Source organism: Alosa pseudoharengus, unplaced genomic scaffold, assembly GCF_046254945.1.
Source record: "Alosa pseudoharengus isolate Yale_2024_CS ecotype anadromous, Long Island Sound unplaced genomic scaffold, YU_APseudo_1.1 YU_APseudo_1.1_scf_3, whole genome shotgun sequence".
NCBI classification, from domain to species: domain Eukaryota; kingdom Metazoa; phylum Chordata; class Actinopteri; order Clupeiformes; family Clupeidae; genus Alosa; species Alosa pseudoharengus.
The window spans coordinates 12753491-12767541 of record NW_027468718.1 but is presented as its reverse complement, the minus strand read 5'-3'; the positions used below and the strand labels follow the sequence as shown (position 1 = coordinate 12767541).

Below are 14051 nucleotides of genomic sequence, written 5' to 3'. Positions count from 1 at the left end.
CTAGGCTAGACGTTTCTGGACTAGTGCCCACATAAGTAAAGGGGTCATATCATATTTGCCCACCTCAGGCATACTTTTTTTCACATCGAAATATAATGGGGAAATGTGACAGGGTGGTATGTGACGGGGTGGTACATTGCATGATAAAATGGCTTTAGTTATCCAAGTGGTCAAGTTATTGCGTTAACATGCCTTTAATTAGAAATGTAATTTGCTTAGCAATGATAGTGTTAAAACTGTAATAAAAAACTAATTTAATCTAATCTCATGACAGGGTGGTTGGATTAATCTCAACTCAGCCCTCAACTGATGTTGATGTTTACATAACGGTCCACCTCATAGTCAGGGGCGTAGCCAGGATTATTTTATAGGGGGGGCCAGCTGGGTCCAGACTTTTTATTGGGGTGGCACTTGGGAATCAAAACTACAATATGAAAACTACTCAAAAAGTTTTGAAGATTAGGATACCCTGTTTTAATAATGGCAATAAATTGTGTAAAGCCAACACTGATACACAGGTCCATTCACAGACAACCTGAACAGTTTGTTGTCCACTCCAACACATTTTCCATGCTATAAAAAGTACATTATGATAATGCACCTTACTTAATCAGTCATATTCAAATGATGTTAACTCAAAGAACAAAAATAAATACTACAAATAAGGTATGCAGATATTTAATCTTATACTGATGGCAAAACTATATTTCTTTCTGTTATCCACTCCAAGTACTTGGCTGTAAGTAACATGGCTCTGAATTAAGACATTAACCCTTAGAACCCTAGACTGTTTTAAGGGCTTTTTCACTACCTTTAGTTAGAAGCATTTATCCTGGTCATTGTAAGTGCCATACACAAACAAGAACAATGAGCCATGAACAAAGTGAAGAGAAAAAGGTGTTTCTTTGTCGAATAAATTGGGATGCAATGTGAGTCTTGAATTGGATGCCATGTAGGAATTTGCTAGGATCTCAAAACCGGATTATGAACATGCTATGCCATAGAGAAACACATTAGGCTATAGCGTTGGATTATGAACATGCTTTGCCACCACAACAACACACAAAAACGTGGGGTAAGTAAGTCGAGCTATATGAAGTTATTATTTTGATGTCACTTCGTCTGTTTTATAACCCAGAAGGATGTACTTGGCATCAAATGATAGCTCTGTGTCTCCTCTTTCATCTGACATGCGTGGCATATCTATCCGATCACGGGTTCGTGAGTAGGGCCTAATTCAAACGAGAGTAATGGCTGTGCAGCGTTGGTTTTTGTACATGATGTTATTTTGCAGTCACGTTGTTGTTGTTTTTATAGCCCAGAAGGATTAATATACTTGGTACCAATGGATAGCCCTGTGCCTCCTCTTTCTTCTGATATGCCATATCTATGCATACGATCACGGGTTCGCGAGTAGCCTAATTCAAACGAGAGTGTGGGTGCGCAGGTGAACTAAATATGATGCAATTTGATTTAATTTCATGATTTTTTGTATTTTCATACTTTATCGCACAGACAAGTGTTTAGTCTCGTTGGAAAGCCCCACTTCTGCTCTGTCACGCAGTTAAGGTTTCATCTCGTTGCAATTACCGGAGCAATGTAACAAAGAACTCAGGCAACGCAGCAGCCTGCCTCTGCCTGACCAGCTATGGCGAGAAAACCACACGCAGTCAGCAAATTATGTATTTATAAAGTGGCCTAGGCTAGACACTGTTAGCCTACTTTTATTGGAGCCATCCGGAGATATGTGCCTGATATGCTTGCATTTCACCCGAATATTATCAAAATATTTTTGTAACAGCGTTACCACGGGCATCCGCTTATTTTTGATCAGCCTCACACATCAATGTCAGAGCCACAAGAACAGCCCAACGCAGCTCACTTTGCTATGATTCGTGTCACATTTTAACATTTTATTAACATTAATGTTCCAAGTCATCATCAACTCACCTGTTGTCACTGAGGTTAAGTAAGTAGTAGTCTACTGTCAAGTGTTTTTAACAGATGACTTGAATTGTCCCCTGCTGCTGCTGCACTAGGCCTACTCACGATTTGATTAGAACCGTAGGCTACACTTCCTTTCAAAGTACCGTTGAAAACGGCAGCAATCTTTTTTTTTACTTTTCACTGAACGGAGCTGGGGGGGCCAGCAGGGTGGCCAAGCTTTGACCAGTGGTGGCCGTGGCCCCCCCTGGCCACCACGTAGCTCCGCCCCTGCTCATAGTAATGCTTAGGTTCTAGGGTGCTCTACAGGCAGACATTATTAAAAAATTGTCTTTGTGATTTCATTTCAAGTAACAGTCAAAACCGAGTCAAACCAAGGGACACAAAAAATCATAAAATATTTACAAAAATGAATATAAAATATAATATAAAATATAAAATAAATATGTCTATTGTCATCAGGAAAATATATTTAATTCTGAAAATAACAAAAGTTTTATAAGAATAGAACATTTACATGATGATATTTTAGATGAAAATGTCATGTCGATCATCCCGGACACATGGCCATGCATTTGTCTAAAATGGTTAAAAATAGTGTGGTACACTTTAAAAAATAGTATTTGCTTGTACATCATGTGAACAAGAACCCTTGAATTATTAGCTTTAGGCTTTAGAAACACTAGCTCTAGTTTGTGCCTTTTGCATCTCATCAAATGCTGTGGATGCAAACGGCACCCATTTCATATAGACGGAGCCTAAAGCCTTGTTTTTCTGAAATTAAACAGCCAGTGTTTTTTTTTCTTTCTTTTTTTTGATTGACACACGTCAAACACACAGCTGCATTCACCATTCATTGTAGGTCTACTTCAGAGTTACATAGTCCACAGTCCTGGAAAAGTTTTATATCTGAACTGGCTAAAATACTCAATATAATTCTGTCAGATGATCCGATCAGAAACGGTCTTTAAAGTTTACATGCTTCTGTTTCAATAAATAACTGCTTTTACACATATCTACAAGTACCTCCCTCTGGTGGTCTGTGACTGTGACAACAGTGGGAATGGTTCACATTTTCATGAGCAGTAGAATACAGCTATTTATAAATTCTTACTAAACATGGTTTGGTTTTATTGTGCTTGTGGTAAGAGTAGTTGATGGAACCATTTGATAAGCTAATCGTACAAATTCTTCTCTTGCAAAGCATAACAAACGTTGGGCTGAAACAGTGCCTTGAGCATGCATAGCTCGGCACAAAAGGCTTTTATTAATTTAATTCCGTTTATGGTCGTGGAGAGAATACAGCATGCATGCCTATCCACAAGGATCAAACACAACCCACACTATTTAAACAACCCTTTTGCAGTCTGAAAACCTGACAGAATCAAGAGAGGCACACTTCAGGACTTTTAGTAAATGTCCCACTTAATTGTTAGGCAATTAGCCAACATATCATTGTCCATTTAAAATCTTCACGACTATTGCCATTAGATTGGCAATAAATTGTTTAAAATGCAGAATTAATGAAGGTTTAATAGGAAACAGAGCCACAGCCGACGTGGCCAAGCTCCGTTAACTGTAGAGCGTGCGGCTCCCCGTGTGGCCCCTGTATGGCGCGCGCAATCATAGCCGCCAACGGGCGACCTCTAGGTGAAGCACGCGCCGCAGAGAGGTAAAAACAGGTAGTCCGGCCCTCGCGCGTCACACTTTAGTTTCCTCTCCCCCCACCTCTTTAGACAACCCCCTCACCCTCGTTTATCCCCACTGGCCCCTCGCCCGCCCTCCCTCCGCTCTTCCTCCCTCCGTCCCCCTCCCGCGCTTGCTGGCATGTCGGTGCCTGTGGGATGGAGTCACTGTTGCAGATTATCCTCCATCTGGATGCGAGCCTGACCCCTTTGAAGTCCCTCTAATGAAGAGAGAGCCGCATCTCTCCAACTTGATAAGACATCCCGAAACGGTCGGCGCAGCGTCCCGCGGAGAGTTTGCAGGCTAACGGCTTAAACACAAACTTTGACACTGTTCTCACTTTCTGGGAAAAAAGGCAGCTTTTGTGTAACCTTTTTACAAAGTGGGCTAATCTAATATTAAGGAGGGAAAAGCTGTGCTGGCCTCGGGCGCTTGAGATTTCTTGGACAGCCAAAGCATGAAGATTCAGTGGGTTTGCGTGTCTCTCCTGGGTTTCGCCTTATTCTTTGGGGAATATCGAGGGTCTGAAGTGAAGTTCAGCCGGCTGGATCGCTGGGTCAAGACCGGTTTTCAGTACTTGAAACTGAACCTGTGCCGGCGAGTGTCTTTGTCGGAGAGTGAGTGCAAACGATTGTCTCACCTCCACCTAAGCTCCGTGTCCGTTTATGTGTCTGAGTACAACTCGGAAAAAGTGTTGGCGATCCTGCCCGATTCTTACTCTGTCGAGGTTCCAGCGCCCAAACAGAACACTTATTCCGTAGGTTCTGCCGCGAAGGACGGGAAGCGAAGTCAAGACTTCTTCACCGGCGCAGCCACTCATGATGCCGTGCTTGTGCTGGACCCAAGTCCCGGAGAAAGTTTCGGACACCCGATTGTGCTTTTCTACGTGGACTTTAACGTGACCAAGAAGAGATGTGGACACATGGATGGAATATACCTGGGTAAGTCTTTTTTTCTGATATACTCACAACATCTAAAACACATTTAAATTAACCCCAGTTTATGAAATAAACACGCAGGCTGCATCCTCAATGACGCGCAACATAACTTCTGTTTGATGCTATTTCACACAACACAGCCTTTGCGCTTTCAGTTGGAAAGTTTTGCTTTCAAATTTGCTTTAATTATGTTAGGAAGTAGGCCTACGTTAAGAAGTAGGAATTTCAGATGATTAGCCGGTCGCAAATGGATCATTATGTTATTTTTCCGTTAGGCTACGCACAATTACCCACAACTTAGATATAATATAAAAGAGCTACATTAGATTGCATCCACAAGTCATCTGATAAATCCGAATACACTACGACCGGTCTAGGCTGTAAGGCAATTAACACCTGTCCCGCGGCAAGTGTCTTTCAAGTCCTATCCAAGCATGTCATTGTGTCATAAATTGATAAGACCAGAAGCTGAGTTGTCCTCTTGGACATCTCCGTTGTGAAAACCTGTAATTGTAGCCTATATATATATATATATATATATATATATACAGAGTTGTAAAAAGACGGGACAGTCACTCACTACGGTTGGAAATTAACGGTAGTGCGCTGTGGTCAGGAGACGCAAGCAGTCGCGGAGCATTTCTGCACACATTTGCTGGGGAAAAGGGAGACCCAATGCAAAACCGCGTAAGGCTCTTAAAAGATGGTGGGGAGGGAATTGCGGAAAGAAGTATTCGGTTGAAGTGAGAAGAATCCTCTCAAACAAACACAAGTAATTTTAGTTTACTCCACTAAATAGTTTTGCGGTTTCGGCAATATCTGTGTATTTCCAAAGTCGAGGCTTTTGGTCAACGATGTCATTATGACTCCTACTCCGTCACACGGACAGGAAATTCCTGTCAGGAAAACCACTAAGATAGTGTCGTTTTCAACTTAAGAAAAAAAAAGATTGAAGCTCATAAAAGTTGAGTCACACTTAGGCCATAAACCACATACTTCTGCTCTCCTCGAAATCTCTGTGCCCTCATGGGAGGCTCCAATCAAATTGTGCCCAGAGGGGGTGAAAGGATCTGTCAAGCCAGAATAAGAGCTGCCAACTCTGGCACTGATTTGAGCCAGACTTGGACCAGAAATGACCAAGACTCCACTTGCAGGAAAACCAAAGATGGAGATGTTGAAGTAAAAATCTGTGATAAGAGATGGGAAGAGAGATAAAGAGAGGAAAGGAAGGATAGACGGAGAGGTAGGACGAAATAAAGATGGGAGAGAAAACATTCTAAGATTTATATACAAGGAGAGAGATGAAGAGTGAGAAATGGGGTGGATAGAGAGTGAAAGACATGTATATAAAGAAAGATAAAGTGGGGAATAGAAAGAATGACAAGAGAAAGAATGACAAGAGAAAGAATGATAGAGGAAAAGAGAGAAAGACAGAGAGCTGAGGGATTGAAATACAGAGGGAGACATATATAGAAAGAATGTAGTGAGATAGAGAGAGATGTAGGGAGGAAAAGATAGAGAGATGTAGTAAATGAAAGAGAGATGTAGGGAGAACAAGCGAGAGATAAAGAGAGAGACAGGGAAGTGAGGGAGAGAGGTAACAAGTGAAAGAGATGTATGGAGAGAGGGAGAGAGAGGTGAGGGAGAGATGTACAGTAGGGAGAAAGTGAGAGGGAGGTGAGGGAGAGAGGGATGTAGAGAGAAAAAAGAGAGGGAGAGAGAGGTGAGGGAGAGAGGGAGAGAGGGAGAAGTAGTGAGTGAAAGAGAGCGAGGCAGACAGAGACCTCTCAGGACCAGTCAAGTCTGGACTCCCCACTGTGCAAAAGAGCAGCGCGGCAGCAGTAAGCTGAGCAGCCTGTCTGCTCCATCACCCACCTGCCTGCTCCACCGCCTGCTCCACCGCCTGCTCCACCCGCCTGCTCGCTCCACCCGCCTGCTCCATCTCCCGCCTGCTCCATCACCAGCCTGCTCCACCCACCTGCCTGCTCCACCCACCCGCCTGCTCCACCCGCCTGCTCCATCACCCACCTGCCTGCTCCACCCACCCGCCTGCTCCATCACCCACCCGCCTGCTCCACCCACCCGCCTGCTCCATCACCCACCTGCCTGCTCCACCCACCCGCCTGCTCCATCACCCGCCTGCTCCATCACCCGCCTGCTCCATCACCCACCTGCCTGCTCCACCCACCCGCCTGCTCCATCACCTGCCTGCTCCATCACCCGCCTGCTCCACCTGCCTGCTCCACCCACCCGCCTGCTCCATCACCCGCCTGCTCCATCACCCGCCTGCTCCATCACCCACCTGCCTGCTCCACCCACCCGCCTGCTCCACCTGCCTGCTCCACCCACCTGCTCCACCGCCTGCCTGCCGCTCCACCGCCTGCCTGCTCCATCACCCGCCTGCTCCACCGCCTGCCTGCTCCACCGCCTGCCTGCTCCATCACCCGCCTGCTCCACCGCCTGCCTGCTCCACCGCCTGCCTGCCGCCCCACCATCCGCCTGCTCGCTCCACCCGCCTGCTTGCCTCTGCCTGTGCCCGCTCACACCCTCAATTATTCATCCTGAGTGTAGCGGCTTGTCCTCACCACTGAGTTCAACAACCAGTGCCATTCATGTACCTTACACACACACACACACACACACACACACACACACACACACACACTGCCAAAGAGGGACACACAACGTACGTCATCGGTCCCCAGACACACCCAAATCTTGGCCCCCCAAAACACCCTGGTTCCGTGGTTCTCCGGGGTGGCAGGACTAATTTCGGTCCACATGGAACCTGCTTGAGTTCTGTGTCGGGCCGCCTAAGCGATAAAAGGGTCCAGGGGAGTGGAGTGGGTTCTTTTTTTATGGATGTCATGACCCGACTGAATTTTTAACAAGAATTTGGAGCTTCAATGCGGAGCTAAAGCCTTGTGTGTGTGTGTGTGTGTGTGTGTGTGAGAGAGAGAGGCTTTTTCTGCATTTGCATGTGTATAGTACATACTTGTTTCTCTCTTTCTGGTTGGACAGTAGATGTGTGATTGGTTGTGTACAGTAGATATCTTTGCTTGTTGTGTGTGTGTGCGTGTTATATGATGTGTTTGTATTGAAGTGCCTGTGTGTGTGTGTGTATGCAGGTGTGTTGTTCAATGTGTCTGTAACTGTATGTTGTCTGTGATGAATGCAAGTCTGCATGTGTGAGTGTTGCTGACTGTATGTGTATGTGCTCCTATGCATACTGTGCATGTGGAGTTTGTGAAGGTGTGCATAAAAGTATGTGTAAAAGTATGTGTAGGTGTTAGTGTGCATATGTGTGTGTGTGTATGTATGTATGTGTATATATATATATGTGTGTGTGTGTGTGTCTGTCTTTGTGTATTGTGTATGTATGTGTGTGGTTTCTTTGTACGTAAATTTATCCATCTTTGTGTGTGTGTGTGTATGTGTGCGTAGGTGTCTCTGTGTGTGTATAAATATATCTATCTTTGTGTGTGTGTGTGCATATGTATGTGTAGGTGTCTGTGTGTATGTGTGTATGTGTGTGTGTGTGTGTGTGTGTGTGTGTGTGTGTGAGCTGGACTATAGGGCCGCTCCTAGGAAGACCACACCAGAGACGAGGCTCTAATGACAAGAGCAGGCCCACGTAGATGAGTGCGGTGGCAGAGCCCCAGCTCAGGCCCATAATGACAGGCTAACCGGCTCTAATAACCACGAAGGGGCAGAACAATAACAAAAGAAAAGGGGGAAAGAAGAACAGAGGAGAAACAGAAAGACAGAAAGAAAGAAAGAAAGAAAGAGAGAAGAAAGGGCCACCTTGGAGCTCGAAGCGTGAGTGCATGAGGCCGGGCACACAAATCTGGAAACAGTTTTTGGCTTCTTACATGTGTCCAGAACTTGACCACCATATCTAAAGATGTGGGGAGAGAGAGAGAAGACAGAGAGAGAGAGAGAGAGAGGAGGGAGGGAGAGAGGGGGGGGGAGAGGAGCAAGAGAGAAGAGAAGGTGGGGGTAAAGAGAGACGGAGTGAGAGGGAGAGAGAGAGAGAGAGAGAGACAGAGAGAGGTTGTGTGTCAAGACAAAGAAAGAAAACAGGGAGAAAAAGAGAAGAAGAGGGAGAGAGTGTGTCTGTGTCTGAATAAGAGAGGGAAAAAGAGGAAATTAAAGAGAGAAAAAAAGAAACAAAAACAGAAAGAGAGAACAAGGAAGAGATAGGTATAATAAGCAGAGATATTTCATTGGGTGTGTATATCATGAGGGAGAAAGAGAAAAAAAGAGAGAGAGAATGAAAGAAAGAAAGAAAGAAAGAGTGAGTGAGTGAAAAAAACAACAGTAAGCGAGGAGAAGTTTTGTTTTGACCACATTTGAAACCCACCCAGGTTCCCCCCGTTAGTCAGCGTTTCTTTGTAAGAGGACCTGGGAAAGGGCCTAGGAGACTCCACAGACGCTCCCGTGACTACGCCTCTTCCCCCGCCCCCCTCCCTGACCCGTGGAGCTCGGAGAGGGGCCGAGGAAACGCATCATTTGTGGTGCACAGGACATTAGATCATGCAAAAAAAACCCTGCAAAAGACCCCTTTTTCTCAGTCCTAATTGCATTCTGGAAGCAGGAAGATTCTAGAATCCCCTCATTAAGAGGCCTGGCTCCAAGAAACAGCTATGAAAACTCATTAATCATTTGCCTTCTCTGATGTGGCTTTTTTCTTCCGTCCATAGACGTGGATGTTTCCAGAAACCAAACTCTCAGGTGGAAGTCTGTGAGTACAGTAAGGCTGGATGAAAGGCACGTTCTGCGTGTCTTACGACAAATGATGCAAACATGCACCTGATATTCCCGTAACTGACTCTCTCGCATTACCCCCAGGAACACCAGGAAGAGTAAACGATCCCGTGTTTGTTTATACAGCATTTCATCAGTCAGTGATTACGAGACGATTGTCTTCAGGGAATAGCCAGGAGATTGCAACACACGTTCTCACTGCCTGTGACTTTTGGGCCAAACCAGCGCAGTCCAGATCACAAGACATACCGGTAGTATCCCTCCCACATCGCTTGGCCACGTTTCCACATCCGCTATGAAGGCTGTGTCCAGTCACAGCTGTTTAATCACACTGTCGCAAAATCGTCAGCTCCAGTTAATGTTGAAGTTTCACGGGGGGACGCTGTGGCGCAGCAGGCTACAGCGCCCGTACCATGTACGGGTCCAAGTGCCCAAGGGGACCCAGGTTCGAATCCGACCTGCGGTCATTTACCGACCCCACCCCATCTCTCTCTCTCTCCCACTCACTTCCTGTCGATCTTCACTGTCCTGTCATAAAAAAGCAAAAAGCTTACCAAACTTAAAAAAATTTTTTTGAAGCTTCACATTCACAGACACCATCATCTATCCCACTGGTATTGATTGTTAATTGACACCCATAACACAAGTAGCTATAATTCAGGTTGGGTCTACTACTACTAAACATTATGCTAAACATTAGATAATGGCTGGCTCTTGATCCATGCAGATGTTCTGCAACGCCAACTCCCTTGCATACTGGAGCCCAGCAAAAAGGGCTCAGCTTGGGTCCAAGTGCTCACAGGGTGTTTCGTTCAAGCCACTAGGTTGCTCTCAGTCCTTCCTCGGCCATCTGCAAAAAACACCAGCATTCATTCACTGGTCCCTTCCTCGGCCATCTGACGAGCCTTGCACTAAAAACACCAGCATTCATTCACTGGTCCCTTCCTCGGCCATCTGACGAGCCTTGCACTAAAAACATCAACATTCCCTGGTCCTTTCTCTGACACACTGAAGCCCCTTGGCAGGAAATTAATGTCAGCTCTGCAGCTTTGTCTGGTTAAAGAGTGTGCACACACACACACACACACAGATCCTGTGCTCTGTCATTTTATATTGTGTCTTGTGATACAGCTTGGTCTGTGTAGTGTTACATGTCAGAATCACTTCCATTATTATTGCAACAATAACACTACCATCCTGCTTTCACACACATACTTTCTGTATCTCTCTGTCACACACACACACACACACACACTCGTACTCACACAAACGTACACACCATATGTTATGCGTGCACGCTCACCCACACGTTAAATCTTCCATAGAGTTCCCATCCAGTGCGACATATTGGCAAAACATCCCTGTCTGTGTGCAGTATGGCTTTCACTTCGTATTTCCACCCTTGTCATCCTTAGACTACTGTGTACATGAATACATTTTGCTTTAGTCCGCAGCCAACAACACATGCTGCTTTAGAACATGTTAGTTCAGTAGGACACAGTCTTGCCACACGCATGCATGCGCACACCCACACACATACACACACACAAATGTCTCTCTCTCTGTCAGTCTCTCAATATAGGGAAATGGGGAACAGGAAAATGAAGGTCTCATTATTGCAGTTTCAGTGGTGTGTATGTGTATGTGTGTGTGTGTGTGTGTGTGTGTGTGTTGTAGAGTCTTCTTTGTGGCTCAGTGTTTTGTCCAAGAAGAGGAAACATTTTGACACATTTTATGAGACCAAATGTACGTATGCAGTCACAGTAGACTTGTGTGTGCCATTAACTTCCAGTCAAACACAGGGTGGGGACACAGCCATGAAAATATGTTTGTGAATGTTAATGTAATTATGTTAAAGTGTGTCTGTGTGTGAGAGAGAGAGCGAGGGAGTGAAACGCTTACAAAAATGTGTGTGTGTGTTCAACAGAGAGTGGAAATTCTTAATTCTTGGTGTGTGTGTGTGTGTGTGTCTGTCTGTCTTCTTTGCAGGTGAGGAGTGTCTGACTCTGGCTCTGAAGACACGCTGTGTGAACCAACTGAAGCGCCAGCGTAGCCGTAGCGACCGCCTGGTGGGGCGCAGCCGCATGCAGAGGGGTGCCAGCATCGCTGCCTCGGGAGGGTCACGCTCGTCCCGGATGGAGCGCAGCGGGGGCGTGTGCGAGATCCACTTCCTGCCCCTGGTGGTTGGTGTCAGGGATGGCAACCGAACCCAGCGGCTGCGATGTGTGGGTGAGTGTCTGTTGGCCATAAGGGGCTACATAGCAGATTCGATATGTACGCTAACCTAAAGGAGATTTGCTATACGTTAACCTGAGAGAGATTTGCTATATGCTAACCTTAAGGGAGATTTGCTATACGCTAACCAGAGGGAGATTTTCTATATGCTAACCTTAAGAGAGATTTGGTATACGCTAACCAGAGGGAGATTTGCTATATGCTAACCAGAGGGAGATTTGCTATATGCTAACCTTAAGGGAGATTTGGTATACGCTAACCAGAGGGAGATTTGCTATACGCTAACCAGAGGTAAATTTGCGATATGCTAACCAGAGGTAAATTTGCTATATGCTAACCAGAGGGAGATTTCCTATATGCTAACCTTAAGGGAGATTTGGTATACGCCAACCAGAGGGAGATTTGCTATACGCTAACCAGAGGTAAATTTGCGATATGCTAACCAGATGTAAATTTGCTATATGCTAACCAGAGGGAGATTTCCTATATGCTAACGTTAAGGGAGATAACCTTCCCCTGAGACGGGTAGGCCTACTGACCAAAGTCTTTCCTTTCACAAGTTTCCCTTGCTGTATGAAACAGTGTGTCATTGATTTTGTGTTTAGTTTAGTTTCCTATACATGAGATACAAAAGAATAGCCATTAGGCAGCAGTGGTCACTGGCATGCTAAGACTTTGAAGATTTCACCTAACTTCCTCAGAACTTAGTTAATCTTGATTGCTGTTCCTCAACTACAAATTTCTTGGTAACACTTTACGGTAAGGGTACATGAATTATCATGAATCATGATTTATGTATTAGTTCATTCCTTAATATCTCATGAATCATCAGGAATTGACATGAGTTCATAGTCTGTCATTCGTGACCTCATACATGAACAGCACATAATGTAAAGCATTAGGTATGGTGGGCGCATCATTATGAATTATTATTTATTAAGCATGATCATGATTATTTCTTTTCTGCCATCATTTTATGTCATTATTCACCACTTTAGTTGAAGGGCCACAGACATGATGAATTAATCTTAATGAGCATTTAATCTTAAATTCATGTAATGATGATGATCATGCTTAAGAAATCATAATGATGTACTCGGCTGAGTTTAAGTTGATGTGTTTTTCATGCATGAGGTCATGAATGAGAGACTATGAAAAATTCTTGATAATTCATAAGATATAAATGAATGAAGTAATGCATAAATCATTAATTAATTCATGCATGAGTTCATGATAATGAATATATACCCTTACCGTAAATTGTTACCAATTGCTTTGAATAATATAATTTGCTTAATGAATAAATAAATGTAGCTTCAATGAAAATATAAATTTCTACTCAATGATTTAATAGGGGTATGTAACAGCTAATGCTACACATGCAGTATGTGCCATTGAGGCAACATGGAGATCACAATGGGAACCGACTCCAAGTGATTACTGATAGAAATTGTCTCCGTATCTTGATTGCCACTTGAGGCGGGGTAGAGGTAAACATTTCACTCAGAACAACGTAATTTGAAACCACAATTTACGGCGTTGTCAGTTAGTGAGCGGTCAGATTAGCCAGCACACTGTTGGCTGTGGTCAGAGATTGGCGCGAGTTCAGCTCTCGTCTGTCATCATTAACCAATCGTTTGGACACGCCACTCCATTCCTGGCTGACCAAATGTCCTCATTGTGTTTTGGTTCCTGTGAAAGGAATTCCCAGATTGATAGCCACAAAGTCTGTAATGGATCTGGTGCCGATCGGAGCCGGATCTGATGTCGAATGGGGATTGACTGTGGTGTGTGGGTGTCAGTATTGGTCTGGCAGAGAGACTAGCTGAAGCATCATAAAACAAAAATCACTGCAACCTCGATAACCTCAGACAGAGCGAGACATTAGCTCCGCTACCACTCTTTCAATCTGCTCCTTCTTCATCTCTGTCTCTATGGCATAAAAAACGGATTGTGTAGTATAATAATATTATTATTATACTACACAATCCGTTTTTGTTATTATTATTATTATTAATAATAATAATAATAATAATAATATCATTAACAGCAATAACAATAATTATAGTAAAAGAAATAACAGAGAAGAGCTGTTGCTACTTGTTCATCTCCGACCAGTGTGTTTAAAAATGGAGAGAAAAATCTGAGGAAGAAAAAGAAAAAAAGGCTAGAGTGTGTGTTTGAGATGTCTGTATCTCCCTGGCTGATTCCATTTAAGGGCAGTCATGGTGTTTGGGTGTGTTATGGTGCTGTTATTGTTAGCAGGGCTAACAGATGAAACGCTGTCCAGACCGAGGGGCAGAGGGGTGGTGATGAGCACAAGGATGCCTCCTTAAACACATCCAGCAGCAGAACCGCTGCTCAGCAGAACCCTAGACCAGAGAACAAAGGCACTGGATTAAATGGCATCTGATCCACATGGATCCACTGGCCCCACAACAGATCAGGCCCGCATGCCATTGTCAGCTGTCACTAGCGCTA

General features: G+C 44.5%; 1 protein-coding gene across 1 annotated transcript in view; it reads left to right on the top strand.

Annotated features, from left to right (window-relative positions):
* The first annotated feature begins 3798 nt into the window (after positions 1-3798).
* LOC143100213 (uncharacterized) overlaps positions 3799-14051 on the top strand; it is a 24634-nt gene continuing 14381 nt past the window's right edge. Inside the window, exons 1-2 of the mRNA XM_076263177.1 lie at positions 3799-4571; positions 11325-11564. Coding sequence (XP_076119292.1) covers positions 4088-4571; positions 11325-11564 — 724 coding nt within the window. The 5' untranslated portion in view covers positions 3799-4087. The remainder of the gene's footprint in view (positions 4572-11324; positions 11565-14051) is intronic.